Source organism: Leucoraja erinacea, chromosome 27 (genome assembly GCF_028641065.1).
Source record: "Leucoraja erinacea ecotype New England chromosome 27, Leri_hhj_1, whole genome shotgun sequence".
Lineage (NCBI taxonomy): Eukaryota > Metazoa > Chordata > Chondrichthyes > Rajiformes > Rajidae > Leucoraja > Leucoraja erinaceus.
In genome coordinates, this window is record NC_073403.1 from 11084387 (window position 1) to 11105334 (window position 20948).

The 20948-nt window shown below is 41.9% G+C and overlaps 1 protein-coding gene across 2 annotated transcripts in view; it reads right to left on the reverse strand.

The window, feature by feature from the left end:
* The window catches only part of LOC129710207 (26S proteasome non-ATPase regulatory subunit 11), a 51899-nt gene extending 31612 nt beyond the window's left edge, over positions 1-20287 (reverse strand). For both annotated transcript variants that reach the window (XM_055657027.1, XM_055657026.1), the window contains exons 1-2: positions 20132-20287; positions 1929-2030 (exon numbers count right to left, since the gene is read on the reverse strand). In XM_055657027.1, the coding sequence (XP_055513002.1) occupies positions 1929-2030; positions 20132-20222 (193 nt within the window). In that variant the 5' untranslated portion in view covers positions 20223-20287. The remainder of the gene's footprint in view (positions 1-1928; positions 2031-20131) is intronic.
* Between the last annotated feature and the right edge of the window lie 661 nt (positions 20288-20948).

The following is a 20948-nucleotide window of genomic DNA, read 5'->3' on the forward strand; positions in this document are numbered from 1 at the left end:
CCTCTCATTTATACACATCAATTGTGCACACTAACAGCATAGAAAACGACAATAATAGAAACTCAACAGAAATACTTCCTCTTAATAAAACCATCTTGCATGGTGGAGTCAGTGCAGCAAATGCAGACATACTGCAAAATTGTGCGTGATCTCAGAGATACACAATGCTCTTATTCCGCTGATTCATCCAGTTTGTACCAAAATTATTTGCAATTAAGGAAAAGCAGACTACAGAGTATAGCAGAATTATACACTTGTTCTTTCATCGGCCCAGACTACTGACTCTCTTATTGCAGGAGAAGCCAGTCCCAGGAATCATTTTGATGAACCTTCAATGCACTCCTTCGATTGCACCTTCAGAGAAAACGTCTTTAAACTTGGTTTTGGCTTGAACCAGTGGATAAGGAATTAAACCTAGCCTTGGCTTTCATCTGAAAATGCACCCAAGACTAAGATTTACCCAGGCATAGTCCAGAATACTCAGCCTCAGCTCTGTAGCATGAAAGCTACAGCTAAGTTTAATTCCCCACACATTCGATCAAGATAAAACCAGGTTTGATGACATTCTCCACAAAGTTGCACCATTGAAAAATAATTTATGTAGTAAGTCTGTGTAGGCCACTCTTTTAAAATTCAATCCTGTGTTGACTCGCATCCTTTGCATTGCCCTGCAATACAATTGCTCTAAATCTGGATTATTTTAATTGTTTTCTCATGGCCATTAGCGGGTAGCTTAAATGACCTTAAAAGATAAAAAGGCATAAGCTTTAGGTATGATAGGTGGGGTGGCAGTATGTGAACGTTAATGGACAGGCAGGCTGCTTTGAACAAACATATTCTTGTTTAAAGCTTAGGTAGACACAAAATGCTGAAGTAACTCAGTGGGACAAGCAGCATCTCTGAAGAGAAGGAATGGATGACGTTTCGGGTCGAGACCCTTCTTCCAACTCTTGCTTAAAGCTTACCGCCAATAAATAGTAGTGCAAATTGAAAATATTTTGATACAGAGAAGGGGATGATATCCAGATAATAACTTCAGAATTTGCTCCCTAAATATCGAAGGGTACAGGATGAGATCAACAATGCAGTGTCTGGGATTGTACAAAACAGCAGGAACTCATGCGAGACAATGAAAATCTGTATAAATTAATACTATTCAATAGTTACAAGGATATTTTAAATCGGAGAAGGATTGACAAATGGAAGGGCATCCACTATGCTGACCATGTTACTTTGCAGTGAAGGCTACTCGAAAGGAGAGGAAACATAATGCAGTAGTTGTGGAGGATTTAACAAATTTAGAGACATTAATGCAGAAAAATATGGTATACTTTACAACCAGAATTCAGAATGTCACATGTTATCTACCAGGACAGCCAGGTTTATATTAATTAACTCAAATCAGTATTAGATAGGGTGGATCCAGTTGTATGCCTCAATAGAACCAACACAAAAAATGGCAAGAAATAATATTCAGCAAGTGCTCAGAGCCAAATCAAAGAAAATGACCACAAAGACAATATTCCTGAATTATCCAAGCCTTGTACAATAAAATGATTGGAGTGATGCATGCACTTGGAATCAGTGGCTTGGCCTTTCACTGTATCTCTCATGTAGGTTTTACGTAGAAAGTATACTTGCAGATACAATTGCTTAGGGCACACTTTCTAGAGTAGTTCTCTTGATAGTTTAGTTACAATAATCAAGAATGAATAATAAACAAGAGGCAGAGAACAATTCCAATTTAACCAATCTGAAAAATAATGCAACTAAGCAGAATTTAACCTGAGTGAACCTGCAAAATCATGATTTATTATCACCAAATAGAACACAAGTAGGGCCATGCAGTTAATTTTTAATAATGCTGTCAGACATAATGTGATTGCCATTCCTATCAAAATACTAATGATGATCAGTGCCATATTTACCCGCTGCCTGCCCCGTTTTGGCTAGGAGCCCCCCAAGCACCAGAATGCTCTGCTCCTTAACACGAACAGCTTCTTCATCTTCTTGCTGGATATCTCGTTTCACTGGAAAAAAAAATCCAGTTTAGTACCATTGGAAAATGTGATAACTCAGGTGTTCATCACTTCAAAGTTTTTCTGCATTAAAAGGATTATTTTCGAGAAATTTCCTTGATGCTTTTGTTAACAATAGAACAGGAGAGCCTCAATAATAGTGCCCTCCATAATGTTAGGGACAAAGACCCATCATTTATTTATTTGCCTCTGAACTCCACAATTTGAGATTTGTAATTGAAAAAAGTCACATACGGTTAAAGTGCACATTGTCAGATTTTAATAAAGGACATGTTTAACATTTTGGTTTCACCATGTAGAAATTCCAGCAGTGTTTATACTTAGTCCCCCAATTTCAGGGCACCATAATGTTCAGGACACATGGCTTCATGGGTGTTTATCATTGCTCAGGTGTGTTTATTGCCTCCTTAATGCAGGTATAAGAGAGCTCTCAGCATCTAGTCTTTCCTCCAGTCTTTCCATCACCTTTAGAAACTTTTACTGCTGTTTATCAACACGAGGACCAAAGTTGTGCCAATGAAAGTCAAAGAAGCCATTATGAGACTGAGAAACAAGAATAAAACTGTTAGAGACGTCAGCCAACCCTTAGCCTTATCAAAATCAACTGTTTGGAACATAATTAAGAAGAAAGAGAGCACTGGTGAGCTTACTAATCGCAAAGGGCCTGGCAGGCCAAGGAAGACCGCCACAGCCGATGACAGAAGAATTCTCTCTAGAATAACGAAAAATACCCAAACACCTGTCCGACAGATCAGAAACACTCTTCAGGAGAGGTGTGGATTTGTCAATGACCACTGTCCGCAAAAGACTTCATGAACAGAAATACAGAGGCTACACTGCAAGATGCAAACCACGGATTAGCACAAAAATAGGACGGCCAGGTTACAGTTTGCCAAGAAGTACTTAAAAGAGAAAACACAGTTCTCGAAAAAGGTCTTGTGAACAGGTGAGACGAAGATTAACATATCAGAGTGATGGCAAGAGCAAAGTATGGAGGAGAAAAGGAACTGCGCAAGATCCAAAGCATACCACCTCATCTGTGCAACATGGTGGTGGGGGTGTTATGGCCTGGGCATGTATGGCTGCTGAAGGTACTGGCTCGCTTATCTTCATTGATGATACAACTGCTGATGGTAGCAGCATGATTAATTCTGAAGTGTATAGACACATCCTATCTGCTCAAGTTCAAACAAATGCCTCAAAACTCATTGGCCAGCAGTTCATTCTACAGCAAGACAATGATCCCAAACATACTGCTAAAGCAACAAAGGAGTTTTTCAAAGCTAAAAAAAATGGTCATTTCTTGAGTGGCTGTCAATCAGCTGATCTGAATCCAATACAGCATGCCTTTTATATGCTGAAGAGAAAAATGAAGGGGACCAGCCTCCAAAACAAGCATAAGCTAAAGATGGCTGCAATACAGGCCTGGCAGAGCATCACCAGAGATCACCAGCAACTGGTAATGTCCATGAATCGCAAGACTTCAAGCAGTTTTCTTCTTGCGTATGGCATGCACAGCCTAAAGTTGTTGGACAACTTGTTCTATTTGATTGTGCACGGCGGGTTGATTGTATTCGTCGAAACAGGGCACACCACATGAAGGCTGCAATCTTCCACCCCATTGCATGCAAAGGATATGCAACAAAATACCAAACATGACTACTTTCATTTACATGACATTGCTGCGCCCCAAACATTATGATGCCCTGAAATGGGCGGTGGGGGGGGGGGGGGGGGGGGGGGGGGAACTAAGAATAAACACTGCTATAATTTCTACATGATGAAACCAAAATGTATAAAAATGGCCTTTATTAAAATCTGACAATGTGCATTTTAACCACAAGTGATTTTTTTCTATTACAAATCTCAAATTGTGGAGTACAGAGGAAAATACATAAATGATGGGCCAAACATTATGGAGTGCACTGTACATTTGACTTGTTTCCTTTTTATTATGCTGGAATAAGAGATATTATCTTAAAAGAATAAGTTAATAAAACATGTTTCTTTATGGTCCAGCTTCAAAAATCCACTCAGTGTGCAAACACTCAAGTACTCTTCATCCGTTAAACATCAAATAGTAAACAGTACTTTTTCCATGTTTAAATACAAGTGATTTTTTTTTAAATGATAAAAATCTGCGCTCAAACAATTTACATAAATTGATGGAAAGATCTCACAGGATGGCATTTACAAGTATTGGTATCAATTGTTGAGGATTATCTGCACAGTATTGGAGGTCCCATATGTTAAGGTCACCAATAAACTTCACAAAAGATGACAAACCATGAATGACAGCGATGGAGCTAGGAGAACTGCTGCTAGAAATGTGCTACAGACTCTGGTTTAATCATGGGCTTGGATATGCAGTTTGTATGTTCTCCCTGTGACCACACAAGTTTATTCCGTGTTTTGTTTTTGTTAATTAGCCATTGCAAATTGCCAATAGTGTGTAGGTCATTGGTATAGTCTAGGGTAAGGGTGGAGAGGGGGGGGGAGGAGTAAAAAAATGGGATTAGTAAATGGGTGGTTGATGGTTGAATGGGTCAAAGGGCCCATTTATATGCTATATCTCCCAATGGCTCCAAGACACTTTTGATGGTAGCAGCAAAACTCTCCATTCCATTCCCATAATGATCTTTCTATTCTTGATTCCCCGAACATTACAAAGTGTTATATAAAAGGAACAATGACATTATGTCTAAATAATATGTTCCACTGAACTTGTACTTGACAAAGTGACACTTCAATTTCATAAAAGTTTGTCTTGATTGAGTAATAAACTGCTGGTAATAATTAGTTTAACATGTACCTGTCAGAAAAGGACAATGGATATTACAAAAGCAAATTATAGCTTAAAAGTTTACATGCATAATGTGCTTCAGCTAAATTGTCACTAATCATGTGGTGGGGTACAAGAGTGGAAAATTAGGAATAATTCCATCCTGATCACTGTTGAAAAACTCGAGCATTTTCCTCCATCTACAGCATGTTTAAAGTTTCAACATCTACATATGTATGAACCTTTTGAATTATCAGTGAAAGGGACCAAATTTTAATAGCATTTAATAGAACGTAAAGCATGCCTTGAAAAACAAATTGCCTTTCAAATAACTGAAATAGTTGATAGGTCTGTTAAATAACCTATAGATTGAACTGCTAAAATGAAAAATAAATTAAAACTCAGCTTTAAAAATTAAGTTACATGCTGCTGAAATCTGTACTGTAAACACACTTTGCCTTCCCAGGAGAGGTTTTGGTAGTTGTACATGATACACGCAGAGGATTCAGCTGTAGAACCCCTGAAAAAGTGAGAATAGCAAAGCACATATAATTTTAGTGACAGCTATCTTGATATTTTGATATATTGTAGTGGAGTTTAGAGTATTCTGATTGGGCCAAGCTGCCAACAAAACAATTCAGCAAAGAACTTGAAAAATAGAATTAGGATCACAGGAAGCAACAATGTCACTTTAATAACACAACTGTAAGTTTGTGTAGCAGTTTGTATACAAGAACCATGGCCATATATGCCATTATTTTTCCTCTGCTGCCACCTAGTGACCACAGCCTACAACCACACTGTTATAGGTGACAGCAAAATAGATTTGAAAGCATTAATATCAGGGCTCGTACTTAACCTTTTTTCTCTGTTATCAGCAGGGCAACCAACCTTGGCAGCTTTTTAGGTTGCCAAATGACAGTTTTTCATTGTTCTAACTGGGACGTGAGAGAATAAAACTCTTGACTCGTGAATTATGTCACTAATGTGTGGGATAGAACTAATGTATGGGTGATCAGTGGTCGACGTGGACTCGGTGGGCCGAAGGGCCTGTTTTCACGCTGTATCTTTAAATTAAACTAAATCACTAAGACCAGAGGGAGTCTAAAGAAGGGTCTCTACCCGAAACGTCACCCAATTTCTTCTATCCAGAGATGCTGGCTGCTCCATGGAGATCCCTCACACAATCAAAGCATGGGATAGTCTTCACCCTACTATAGTTACCCAACCAGATGCAACTAAATTCAAGGTAGCTCTTTCCTCCCCCCCCCCCCCCCCCCCCCCCCAAGAACCCTTTTTTGCTTAAGTCCAAGTCAAGAGTCAAGAGAGTTTTATTGTCATTTGTCCCAGACAGGACAATGAAATTCTTGCTTGCTGCAGCACAACAGAATATGTAAACATAATGCAGAAAAGGAGATAAAAGTTCAGTGTGTTTATATACCATGGACCATATCTACACAATAAATAAACAGATAGTGCAATAAGCTGTTATTTTTCAGAGTTTGGAGTTTGGTGGTGGAGGTTCAGAGTTTGGAGTTTGGTGGTGGAGGGTCCACTCCAGTTTAAATTCCATTTGGAATATTTTTGGAGGACCAGGAAACCAAGAAGCAAGAGTTACTCCTACTCCAGGGAGTGATTCTGCATTGGTTTTCAGCAGTGGCGAGGGGCGGCGACCGGACAGCAATGGCGGCCAGATCTCCCACAATGCAAAGGGAGGGAGAAAGTGCCCGGTGCTGACCAGTTGCCGCGGCAGTGCGCATTTGCAGGGCGGCCGATGATGTGTTGGCCATGGTTGTGCGCATGTGCAAGGGGAAGACGTGCAGGCCGTGGCAGTGCGCATGTACAAGGCAGCCGGCTGTGCAGATGAGCGGGCGGAGAGCGGAGTCCTGGCGGCCTGGACACAGATACGGATGGGAGACAGAGAGACAGAGAGACAGAGAGACAGAGAGACAGAGAGACAGAGAGACAGAGAGACAGAGAGACAGAGAGACAGAGAGACAGAGAGACAGAGAGACAGAGAGACAGAGAGACAGAGAGACAGAGAGACAGAGAGACAGAGAGAGAGACATGACAATAAAACTCACTTGACTCTTGACTTGGACTTAAGCAAAAAAAGGGTTCTTGGGGAAAAAAGAGTTACCTTAAATTTAGTTGCGTCTGGTTGTGTAACTATGGTAGGGTGAAGACTATTCCATACTTTAATTGTGTGGGGGAATTCCATGGAGCAGCCAGCATCTCTGGATAGAAGAAATTGGGTGATGTTTCGGGTAGAGGCCCTTCTTTAGATTTCTTCTGGCTTTAAGTGTTTTTAGTTTAATTGAAAGATACAGCGTGGAAACAGGCCCTTCGGCCCACGAGTCCACGCCAACCACCCATACACTAGTTCTATTCCACACATTAGCGACGTAAATCAAGAGTGTTTTATTCTCTCGCGTCCCAGTTAGAACAAAGAAATCCTTACTTGCAGCAGCACAACAGAATACTACACTCACACACACACACACAATTTCCCGCCTGGGATTAATAAAATTCTATCGTATAGTATCGTGTGTGTAGGAAGGAACTAGAGATGCTGGTTTAATCTAAAGATAAACACAAAAAGCTGGAGCAACTCAACAGGTCTGACAGAATCTCTGGACAAAAGGAAAATATTACGCTTTGGGTTGGGTCTGCACACCTTTGAAATGTGGAAGGAAACAAGAGCACCCGGAGAAAACCCATGCGATCAAAGTGAAAAGGAGCAAACTCCATACAGCACCCATATTCAGGATCAATTCCGGGTCTCTGGCACTTTTAGGCAGCAGCTTTATGGCCAATGTACTGCCCCATAGTCTTGAACTGAATTAAAAATTACAGTAGCTGTAAAGGGGGACATAGCGTCACTTAGAGATTTTAGACTGAAAATGGAGAGTTTCTTTTTTTTTTTTTTATAAAGTATCTGTCCTCGGGCACTGTGTGCTGAATTTGCACATTCTCACTGCAAGCGTGTGGGTTTCCTCACACATCCCAAAGAAGCATTGCCTTTGTAGGTTAACATGTCTCTGTAAAATTGCCCCTAATGTGTAGAGAGTGGGTGAGGAAAGTGAGATAACAGAACTTGTGTGAGTGGGTAGACAAAAATGCTGGAGAAACTCAGCGGGTGAGGCAGCATCTATGGAGCGAAGCAAATAAGCGGCGTTTCGGGTCGAGACCCTTCTTCAAACTGATGTGAGGGTGGGCGGGTAGAAGAAAGGACGAGGCGGAGACAGAGGGCTGAGGGAGAGCTGGGAAGGGGAGGAGAAAGCAGGGACTACCTGAAATTGGAGGTCAATGTTCATACCGTTGGGGTGTAAACTGCCCAAGCGAAATATGAGGTGCTGCTCCTCCACTCTGGCCATGGAGGAGGCCCAGGACAGAAAGGTCGGATTCGGAATGAGAGGGGGAGTTGAAGTGCTGAGCCACCAGGAGATCAGGTTTGTTATTGCGAACCGAGCGGAGATGTTGGGCGAAGCGGTCGGCAAGCCTACGCTTGGTCTTACCAATGTAGAGCAGCTGACACCTAGAGCAGCGGATGCAATAGATGAGGTTGGAGGAGGTGCAGGTGAACCTCTGCTGCTCCTGGAAAGACTGCTTGGGTCCTTGAATGGAGTCAAGGGGGGGGGGAGATGTAAAGTGCCAAGTGTATCATTTCCTGCGGTTGCAAGGGAAAGTGCCAGGAGAGGGGGTGGTTTGGGTGGGAAGGGACGAATTGACCAGGGAGTTACGGAGGGAGCGGTCTCAGCGGAAAGCCTACAGGGGAGGAGATGGGAAGATGTGGCCAGTGGTGGAATCCCGTTGGAAGACAAAAAAGCTGGAGAAAATCAGCGGGAGAGGCAACATCTATGGAGCGAAGGAATAGGCGGCGTTTCGGGTTGAGACCCTTCTTCAGGGGATGGAGGGAGAAAGCAAGCGCTACCTGAAATTGGAGAAGACAATGTTCATACACGCTGGGGTGTAAACTACCCAAGCGAAATACGAGGTGCTGTTCCTCCAATTTACAGTGGGCCTCACTCTGGCCATGGAGGAGGCCCAGGATAGAAAGGTCGGATTCGGAATGGGAGGGGGAGTTGAAGAGCTGAGCTACCGGGAGATCAGGTTGGTTATTGCGAACTGAGTGGAGGTACTGTGCAAAGCAATTACCAAGCCTGCGCTTGGTCTCACCGAGATTGACCATATGCTGAATAATCCAACCGCATTTTTGTTTGGAAGTGGAAATAATAGACATTGCATTTATTGTAAAAAGAGTCGAGATACTGTATTATAATTTTGCTGCATGTCATTGTGGTATATATCATGTCTTGATTGGTGAATATGTTTAGCTTATTACTTTATTTGAAGCAGAAATAATGTGTGAATACTTCATTGAGCATAATTCCGTCTAGTAACTACGCCCTTCAGCCGAGCACATTATCGCACGCGTCATGCAAGCCGTCTTAAATGACCACTTAAACTTGCCATGATGTCAGGGCACGAGTACATCATGTTGCAACCAAACAAACTGATGACAAGACTACACATGGGACTATTGTGTGCATTCTGGTCGCTCAACAATTGGAAGGATGTCATTAAGCTGGGAAAGGTGCAATTGTAAGGATGTTACTGAGAATGTAGGGTTTGTGTTATCAGGAAATGGAGGGACTTTTAGCCATAGACGCCAAGGGGTAACATTTAAAAAAGCCTATAAAAATCAAGAGGGGATAAAAATCATCACAAAAAAAAAGAAAATTAAGGTGAATGGCCAAAGTCTGTTTCCCAGTGTAGGGAGGCTAAATTTAGAGACCATGGAGTCAAGTTGAGATGGGAATGATTTGAAAAGGACCCAAGGAGCAACATTTTTACATAAGGGTATATGGAACAAACTGCCAGAAGAAGTGGTAGAGGCAGCACACATTCGGACAGGTAGTAAATAGAATAGGTTTGGAGAGATGTGGGCCAAACACAGATAAATAGAGGTAACTTGTATTGAAATATTGGTTTGCATAGACTAGTTGAGCCAAAGGGCCTGTTTCTATGCTGGATGACTATAACTCTAATTATCAGCAGCATATCAATTAATATTTTGAATTATATACACATTACAAAAGTAATAAAACATCTGTTTCCACCACTCTTTACTTAAACATTCACATTTTGTCAACATGACCCTGCCTTCAATACACTCAGGTCACCAGCAGCCACATGGGACAGTCACTTGCTGAAAATTTACTTCTGCAGCAAAAATACTTTAACAATGACTTCAAATGCACATATTTTCTTTAAGTGAAAAAATACTCTGGTTCAATGGTACAGATGTAGACACAAGGAACTGCAGATGCTGGCTTACAAAAAAGACCAAGTGCTGGAGCAACTCAGCGGGTCAGGCATTTCTGGAGTACATGGATAGGTGACTATTTAAGTCAGGACACTTCTTCAGACAGACTGAATGAAGCATGCAGATTACAATATGGTTAACTGCAATCACAGTTTACTCTCAATTACTAAAGTGATAGTTGTAGAGTCATAGTTATGCAGCAGGGAAACAGGCCACCAGGCGTGACTCATCCATTCCGACCAAGGTATCTAGTGGAGCTTGTACAATTAGTCCGCATTTGACGTATCCCTCTAAACATTTTCTATCAATGTACAAGTCCAAATGTGTTTTAAACTTTGTAAATATACCAACTTCCCCTGGCAGGCTGTTCCAGGTACCCACCATAAACGTTTACCATATGCCTTCTAGTTTTGGACTTTTCAGCACAATTACACCAACAGGTACTTAATCACAACCATGTTTAAAAAGTCACTGTATCAATAAGCACACAATCAAACGTACCATAGGCTACTCAAATACAACATCCATGCATCTAATCATGATGTTTAAGAAGGAACTGCAGATGTGGGAAAATCGAAGGTAGACAAAAAGTGCTGGAGAAACTCAGCGGGTGCGGCAGCATCTATGGAGCGAAGGAAATAGGCGACGTTTCGGGCCGAAACCCTTCTTCAGACTGATGTGGGGGGGGGGGAAGAAGAAAGGAAGAGGAGGAGCCAGAGGGCTGAGGGAGAGCCGGGAAGGGGAGGAGACATTGAGGAGAGTCCTCACTCTGGCCATGGAGGCGGCCCAGGACATAAACGTCGGATTCAGAATGGGAGGGGGTGTTGGTGCTGAGCCACTGGGAGATCAGGTTGGTTATAGCGGACCGAGCAGAGGTGTTCGGCGGAGCGATCGGCAAGCCTACGCTTGGTCTCACCGATGTAGAGCAGCTGACACCTAGAGCAGCAGATGCAATAGATGAGGTTGGAGAAGGTGCAGGTGAACCTCTGCCACACCTGGAAAGACTCATCTATAGTAGGGGATGGGAACCCCTGTTCCCTGAAGATGAAGGATGAAGATGATTCCTTCAGGGAACGGGGGTTCTCCATCCCTGCTATAGATGAGGTTCTCACCAGGGTTTCTTTCATACCCCGTAACACTGCGCTCTCTCTCTCCTCATCCCCCCCCCACTCGTAACAAGGGCAGAGTCCCCCTAGTCCTCACCTTCCACCCTACTAGCCGTCACATACAACAAATAATCCTCCGTAATTTTCGCCACCTCTAACGTGACCCCACCACTCGCCACATCTTTTCATCCCTGTCTGCTTTCCACAAAGACTGCTCCCTCCGTAACTCATTGGTCAATTTGTCCCTTCCCACCCGTACCACCCCATTCCCGGGCACTTTCCCTTGCAACCAAAAGAAATGCTACACTTTTCACTTTACCTCCCCCCTTGACTCCATTCAATGACCCAAGCAGTCGTTCCAGGTGCGACAGAGGTTCACCTGCACCTCCTCCAACCTCATCTATTGCATCCGCTACTCTGTGAGACCAAGCATGGGCTTGGCGATCACCTCCGCAATAACCAACCTGATATCCCGGTGGCTCAGCACTTCAACTCCCCCTCCCATTCCGAATCCGACCTTTCTGGACCTCCTCCATGGCCAGAGTGAGGACCACTGGAAATTGGAGGAGCAGCACCTCATATTTCGCTTGGGCAGTTTATACCCCAGTGGCATGAACATTGACCACCCATTTCAGGTAGCCCTCACTGTCTCCTCCCCTTCTCAGCTCTCCCTCAGCCCTCTGGCTCCTCTTCCTTTCTTCTTCCCACCACACCCCCCCATCTAATCATGATGCTTCAAAAGGCAAACAATACTGTATTAAAGTGTTATATTGAGTGATTAGGACATTCATGGTGTCAGAACTATATAGCAAGGCCAACCAAGTTGCCCAATGGAGCTTGTCCCTCAGGCTTCTGCTAAGCCCATTTCATGACAAATCTTTCCTATCCATGTAGCTGTCCAAGTGTCTATTAAGTGTCATAATTGTATCTACCTCTGCCACCTCGTTCGATGTATGCACAATGTGGAAACATGCCACCCGGTTCCTTTTAAACCTTCCACCTTTTGCCTTCTAGTTTTAGATTCTCATACCCTAGGGGAAGGGCAACAAAAATAATTGGCTATTCAACATCTATGGCCCTATGACTTCATAAAGTCACCCCTTCGCTCCCTACATTCTAGGGGGAAAGAAAAAAAGTCCCACCTTTCCAGTCTCACCTTATGTCAAACCTGCAGCCCTAGCAACATCCTCGTAAAAATCTCTTCTAGACCCTTTCTAGTTTAGGGACATTTGGCTCCTGCGGGAAGTAGAACCAGTGTTACAGGGCCGTTGGTATCAATCTGAAGGCAGCACTGCTTGTTGCACTATCTTCATCCTCAAGCAGATGTCTCCCCTTGGCTCCTGCAAGCTGTTGGGCCAGTGGTGGTTTTAGGTTTAGCCATGTCTGGATATAAAAGTATTACAATTCTGGATAAAGCATTTATCTCACATAACTCAATGCTGTAAGCCTTCTTTCCTTTATGTAATAAACAGTATATTCAACCATATTTTCGGGCAAATCACAAGTGACTGACAATAAATTTGAGTGTATTATAGTTAAACCAAATGGATAGATAAATCAAGTGTAAGAAAGAATTGCAGATGCTGGTTTAAATCAAAGATAGACACAAAATGCTGGAGTGACTCAGCGGGACAGGCAGCATCTCTGGAGAGAAGGAATGGGTGGAGTTTCGGGTCGAGACCTTTCTTTAGACCTTTGCGTTTATCTAGGAAATATAAATCACCTGGTCCTTCGCTTATTTTATTCATAGTGGCTAAAAGCACTTTTAAAACAGATTTTAAAGCAGGTTAAAGGAACAAGCTGAAGTACTGCGAATCTTGGGTGACTGCCAAACAGGTGTAATATTTTGTTCGGGTTACTAACATGATTTTCACAAAAAGATATTGAATCAAGTTCCATTCATAACTCAAAATTAGACAAAAACTAAGTAACTGCTGATATACACAACAGTGCTGAAGTAATAAATGTGCTATATATGGAAAACTGCCAAAATTAAAACTTTTCTTAAGATTCTCACTAAAATAGATTAGCTTTCTTTGTTCAACTAATGTCAATATATATGGGGAAATAAAGGAAAGGAAATGGTCAGAAACAAATAACCTTGCACACCTTTTAGTATTAAACAGTAAGGACTTAGTCTAATATGTTTTACCACGCCCTCATTAGGAACGTTCAAAATATAGACTGGAGTTTGATCCCTAGGCCACAAAGGAACTATCTAAACGGTAACATATTAGCATTAAATCTACGACTACATTTCGCAAACTAACTTTTGCTTCTAAATGCTGTGTGAACATGTACGAAAAATTGGTGCCACAGTAAACTTGAGGATTAACTGTTTTAAATCTTGAAAATAAAATATCTCCATCTGGGTTGCCAGGCCATCTGAAGCACATCCTTGCAAGACCCAGTGCTTTCAGCATTGTGCAAGGGAAATCTTGCATCAATGTTTTTTCTTCCAATTGGAATGCTTAAGTGATGAGTTCAAATAATATTCCAGGAGAATGGTTTAGAGAAGTGAAAGAAGTCTACAATTAAATTGCAGCAGATATACCAAAGACCATTTCAATTAACTACTCAGTACAATTAGGAATTTCTTAGTCTCACAACATTACTTGTTATCATCAGAACCAAACAGATACAAAAACACTGATTTATCTCAAAGGTAGACACAAAATGTTGGAGTAACTAGCAGGACAGGCAGCATCTCTGAAGAAAATGAATGGGTGACGTTTCAGGTCGAAACCCTTCTTCAAACTCTGAATCATCCGAGACCCTTCTTCAGGCTCTGATTTACCTCGCGTTGACAACATGACCATGGGGCACATTTCTCTGGCTACTTTGAGCAGCTCTAAATAGGACCAGTCTTTAGTCAAGTCAAGTTTACTGCCATATGCACAAGTATGATGAGGTATAAGGTAGAATAAATTCTTGCTTAGAAAATGTTCCTTGACATGCAAGATGTGATCTGTAGTCTTCTATTATGGAAGTAGGTTTAGTATTGTACAAGTCAATTCAAGAACCTGAGGTTATAGAAAGGTAGCTAGCTATTCCTGAACCGATGGCATGGATCTTCAGGCTTCAGTACCTCCTGCCTGACAGTAGCAAGAAGCAGGGCATGGCCTAGATGTTAGGGATACTTGATAATAGATGCCACCTTCTTGAGTCTGTGCCGCATGTAGATACTTCCAATGGAGGCAGTCATGGTGGTGGAGTTGCTGCCTTACAGCAAAATGCAGCGCCTGAGACCCGGGTTCGATCCCGACTATGGGTGCTGTCTGTATGGAGTTTGTACCTTCTCCCCGTGATCTGCGTGGGTGTTCTCTGAGATCTTCGGTTTTCTCCCACACTCCAAAGACGTACAGGTTTGTAGGTTAATTGGCTTGATAAAAAATGTAAAATTGTCCAGTGCTGAGTGATGCTCTAACTAGAGCTTTTCAGCGTACTACATCCAGATCCAAACGCAGTGTCTGTGATGGACTGGGCTGAGTCCATCTCTCTCTGCAGTCTCATGTACTTCTGCTTCATAAATGCTGTAGCAGGCCACGATACTTTCTTCAGTGCATCTGTTTTGCTTTGTTAGTGTTGAATCTCTTTAAACTAAGAAAGTAGCGATATGATGACAGCTTCAGATACTGAGATCAGAGTTGTCAGGGGCTGAGGGGGCTCATGCAGGTGCATCATGGTTCTTCCTTTCAAAGATTGCACAAAAGGCATTGAACTTATTTGGAAGTGATCCATTATTGCCACTTACATTATCAGGTTTCACTTTGTCGGTGGTGATAGTGTGCAACCCCACCACAGCTATCAAACTTCCATCTGTGACTTCAGCCTAGTCTGGAATTGTTGGTTCACATATGTGGCGGCCTTTAGAAGATCGTACCTGGACTTCTTGTATGACTCTGGATCATCAATCCGAAACACCACATTTCTAGTCCTTAGTGGATTACAAATCTCCTGGTTTATCCGAGGCTTCTGAAATATTTTTTGAAGGTGCACACTCCTTCATGCATTTCTTCATGAAGTTAGTGACAATTGTGACATACTCAATCAGGTCTGCTGACAAATCCAGGCAGTCCCATAAGGGGTTTTCTGCCTTCCCATGACTTGCTTTCTCAGTCTTTGTTGTTTGGTGGAGGAAACAGCAAAGTCAAATGGTCATGGTTTCTAAAGTGTGGGTGAGAATTGGAGCAGTAGTCATCCCTGATAATGGTATAGCAGTGGTTATCTGTGGGTAGAGACTTGGTACCTGCTGGCCATGCCCAAGTTGCTGCTTATGTACCAGTTCACTTTGCAGAATGATGGCAACAGCAAAGCCATAAGGACTTTGGAAGCAATACAGCCACAAGAGCTAAATGTGTCTGCATATAATCTGCAAGAGGTGCAGCCAGGTCCAGAGCTATCTAACCAATAACCAAATGAGAATGTTTACAGACTAGCAAACATGTGTTTGAATGGTACAATGCAATCACAAATTGCCTCATAAATTCTGAATATAGAGAAACTATTTTGAATTCACTAATACAAAGATGCTGGTGATGGGATGGTGGGAATGTATGGAAATAATGGTATTGCAGAATGATTACAAAAAGAGGTGGCTGTTTGGATTGCCAAATCCATATTTTTTTTGTGCAGGAGAGGTCAAGCTCTTCTCACTCCCCCTTCCTCTCCTGTAAAATCTTTCCTTTCAAAATTTACCAAGCTCCCTTTTAAATGTCATAATTGAATCTATCTCTACTACCAAAAGCTTGGCAGTGCACGAGACACCAGAGCACTTGCTGTGCAAATGCTTTTTCTCGTGTCACTTTTGACAATCTTCATTCCATGTCCCCTAGTTCATGGCCATCCTGGTGACATTGGAATGGTCTCCCTTCATTCATTCTGTGATGCCCTTGCAATCGTTTTGTTTCACAGGTAACTCCACTATATTTACATAATTAGTGTCCCGCAACCTTGTAATAACTTTAATAAATCTCATTCACATCCTCTATAAAATCGCCAGGTCTTTTCTGCAGCATAGCACATAGCATTGAAAACAAATTATTCCAATTGTAGCTGAACCAGCCTCGCCCAAATCCATTATAATTTATTTGTTCTTGTAATCTATGTCTCGGTAAATAAAGACTTGTTTTTTAAACCACTTTCTCAAACTGTTCTTTGATTTCCAAGAAGTTGTGCACATATGCATCCAGATCAACATCCCTCCAAGTTCTATCGTATACCACTTGATTTTGCATCTATTTAAAATCGGGTGCTCTACTTTATGTGACATCCTTTCATTCTTTCTGACCAAAGTATAACACTTCACTTTTCTTGGCTTCAAATTTAATTTACTATTTATCTGCCCTTTTTAACTCTCAGTCAGTTTTAAATCTCCTTGAAGATACAAGAAACTGCAGATCCAGGAATCTTCAGCAGAATGAGTTTGCAAGCTTGTCATTGACTCCACCCATCTGCCAATCCAACCTTCTTCACCTGTATCCACCTAACAATTGCCAGTCTTTGTCCGGACCTCACCATGTTTTACCAACTTTCTCCCCTACTCCAATCAGTCTGAAGAAGAGCCTCAACCTGAAACATCACCTATTCCTTTTCTCCAGAGATGCTGCCTGACCCACGTAGTTAATCCAGCACTTTGTGCCTATCTTCCATGCTGCCTGACCCGCTGCGTTCCTCCAGTGCTTTGTATCTCCTTGAAGTGTGCTATCATTCTCTTTTCTGTTCACAACACTACCAACTTGAATCATGTTTAATTTTGGAAATCACTGCCCAAATCAATAATGTATATCAAAGTATAACAAACAATGGTGTTTATTCCAAGACCCGGGCAACTCCAATGTACACTTCCCACCAGTCCAAAGAATAGCCTTTAAGTTCCAGAAAATGTGCTAGTCTGTTTGCACCAAAGTCTGAGCTGGCATTCTAATCTCTCCTCTTTATCTTTAATATCTCTTCCTTATCAATGTTTAAATAATTCACAATCATAAATGATTCTTTCTCTACTGAGACTCCAAAAGTATTTAAATTAATGAGAGTTACTGGCAGGACATTTACACTTGTTATGATAATCTACCAATTGTAACACAAGTTTGGATTGGTAGTAATTCATGAGAATAAATTAACCAAATGGTTATCATGACAAAACAACTTAACTCTATAGACGTGCAAATTTATTCTGCTGCATCAAAAAGACAATTTTGGAAAAAACTAGCGTACTCGACAAGTATGACACCAAACCTTGTGCAACGCAATGTCATTTCAAGCAATGTACTGGAGTAATAACTGCTTCATTTATAACAACAAATAATAGTACAAAAAACATGATTGTCATCGGTGAATGAACATGCCTTGATTAAATTGCCTTAAATCAAACCTGAAATCAGTCAGCATTATTGATTTTGCAGGTGTTTTCACAAAAGGGCAATGCAAATTGAGATGCACAAGATTCTTAAATGTGCACTTTAAAATAAAAAAGGAAAGCAAAGACAAGGAGTTTTCAAATATCAAGATAAACATGCATGACTGAATTTTTTAACTTATATTACACTAATGGAATCCGGTTCATCCAAATAATCCAGATGAAGCTAGTATTAAATCATGTGCTGCATTGTGATATGTTTTAAAAGGGATATGGGCCAAATGTGGGCAGTTTAGTCAGTTGGGCCAAAGGACACGTTTCTGTGCTGTATGACTATGTCTGTAGATAATGAGTCAATAACAAACAGATCATCAAGATAAAAACCTATAAAATTAGATTATGTATGAAAATATTTCAGAAATAACATAGTTCAATTCTATGCCATTTTCTGGACTATTAACCATTTTAGAAGTAAATTTAAGGCTTAATTCTCAAACACTACTGCAAATCAGAACATTTTTCTGATTTATATTGTCCATCTCCAAATCATTTTGCAAATTATTTTTGTGATAATATGGGTGTCCAATTCCAGAAGGCATATGTTTCTGAATGATTGGAAAATTGTTGGAATAGGACACATCATAATTCATGAATTATTCACTTACATTAAAACTTAAGGACAGTTTATAGCACAATTTACATCACATTCTGTATGGACACCACCTAGATAATGGCACGTCTAACACCCGAAATTTGAAAATACTTTGCAGATCAAATTGTAACAATTATGAACCCTAAAGTAGGTTAGCATGCTACCTAAAACTATAAATAGTTGCTGTTAAGGTTATTATTTTATCAATTTCCAAATGCACGGTAAAGACTGTATTGAATTCCCACTTAAGTTAATGGTGCCACAGGACGATCAACATATCTGATTCAAGCAAATGTTAAGGCCTATTCCGACCTCCATATCACATTAAAGAAATTACATTTGAAAACAGGTTGAAAGTTCTTGTCTCCCCCTTGACAAATCAACAATCCAAAAGGCACAGAACATATTTTGCTCAAGTGTCAAACTTCAATCATTCATCTTTCCCTTATTTTCAAATGTTTCATTTCACAATGGTTCTCTCCTGCATTATACGTGTTTCATTTCAAAGGTACTAAGTTTATGAATGATGGGAAAATCAGGTACTGACTGGATATGATTTCTTTAGCATCCCCATAGACAATGTACATTCACTCAATCGTACACAAATTATTTTACATGTATCAGTTGATTTGAGCAAACCCATGGTAAACACACCAAGGGTATCAGGGGTTATGGGGCAAAGGAAGGAGAATAGGGTCTGAGAGGGGATAGATCAGCCATGATTGAATGGCAGAGTGGACTTCATGGGCCAAATGGCCTTTTTTCTGCTGTTATGATTGCTAGAAAAAGCAAAATAAGGTAAAGTACTGGAATAACTTAGCGGGTCAGGTAGCATCTCTGGAGAACATGGACAGGCGCATTTTAGGCCACGACCCTTCAGAGTTAAGGTTCCCTACCCAAAACATCACCTATCCATGTCCTCCAGAGATGCTTCCTTACTTGCCAAATTACTCCAGCACTTTGTCTCTTTTTATGTAAACAAGCATCGCAGTTTCTGTCTACTTGGAAAAAGCAAGTTTTATTTAGCATTTCATTATTCTTTTTTGCAGTATCAAAAATGTCAAGGATGTACTGCAGTCACACAATTATATCATTCCAGATTGGAAAATTATTATAAATCAGGAAATTTATACTGCCTCCATATTTAAGTCGTTCAGAATATTCAGTTACACTTCGATTCCCACTTTCGATGTTGTTCCTTCATACGCCTTCCAATGTTACGTTGTTCTTAATTCCACTGACTGATCATAAATGACATGTCTGCACATTGTTACTATGATTCAGTACATTATCTATCCAGTTTCTCGGCAACTATTCTTGGACTACTTTCTCACTTCTAAGTATTGCATTTTGATAACTAATTTGCATCCCTCCCCTCTCATGTTAAAACGAATTTTGGGATAATTTCTCGTTGTAGGTGCTCATCTCTGCTAGTTGCTTATCAACCAGTGCTTTGTTATTTTTAAGTTACTGTAGTAGTAACAGGAGAATCGTGTGCGAAACCTCGTTGAATTGCGAGCCATGCTCTGGGCAGCTGAGCAGTTTCAAACCTCTGCCTGTCAGACTTTCCATTCATCCGCCTGCGGCTGCTACTTCCCAACTCGCACACGCCGCTCTGCTACACTTTATCGGATGTCCTGCTGGTGAGTCCGAGTTGTGGGCCAGCTCGATGTACCTGCCATCCTAGTGCCCGGGTAGTGTGAGAATGACTGTGTGTGTGTGTGTGTGCCGACTAGGCCCAGCCCGCACTCACAGTGAGTCAGCAGCGTTAGCCGCACGGCCCGGCGCCTCCCGCCTTGCCCCACGGCATCTGTCCCCCGCACCCCTCCCTCCGCTGGCCGCGGCCCCCCACCCCTCTCGCTTACCGATACTATGCAGGATGTCTATAGACGCGTTCCGATCGGTGCTGACTAAGGACTGAGCCCGCTGGAACTCCACTACTGCCGCCGCCGCCATCTTTGTCCTCTCCGACAATCACATCAACTCCCTCCCATCCGCCGCGCACCCTAACCTGCTAATCCCGCTCTGCGGAACGTTCCCTGACTGACAGTCCCGCGGCCTATCACACTCGCGGCTGGTGACATCATTGCACCCACAGGTCCAATGATCGTCTGCTGTGGGCGGGTCTAAGCGCCATTAAGGTTGCATGTGCACGGGGCGGAGCAAATGCCATCGGCGTTCCCGAGCATGCGCAGTCTTCGTCTGTTGCGTGATGGGTAATGTAGTTTTATTCCTCCCACATCTGACCGGGGCACAGAGATGTTGCCTGTCCCACAGAGTTACTGTTGGAATATCATAAACACTGATAGAAACATAGAAACATAGAAATTAGGTGCAGGAGTAGGCCATTCGGCTCTTCGAGCCTGCACCGCCATTCAATATGATCATGGCTGATCATCCAACTCAGTATCCCGTACCTGCCTTCTCTCCATACCCCCTGATCCCCTTAGCCACAAGGGCCACATCTAACTCCCTCTTAAATATAGCCAATGAAGTGGCCTCAACTACCCTCTGTGGCAGAGAGTTCCAGAGATTCACCACTCTCTGCGTGAAAAAAGTTCTTCTCATCTCGGTTTTAAAGGATTTCCCCTTTATCCTTAAGCTGTGACCCCTTGTCCTGGACTTCCCTAACATCGGGAACAATCTTCCTGCATCTAGCCTGTCCAACCCCTTAAGAATTTT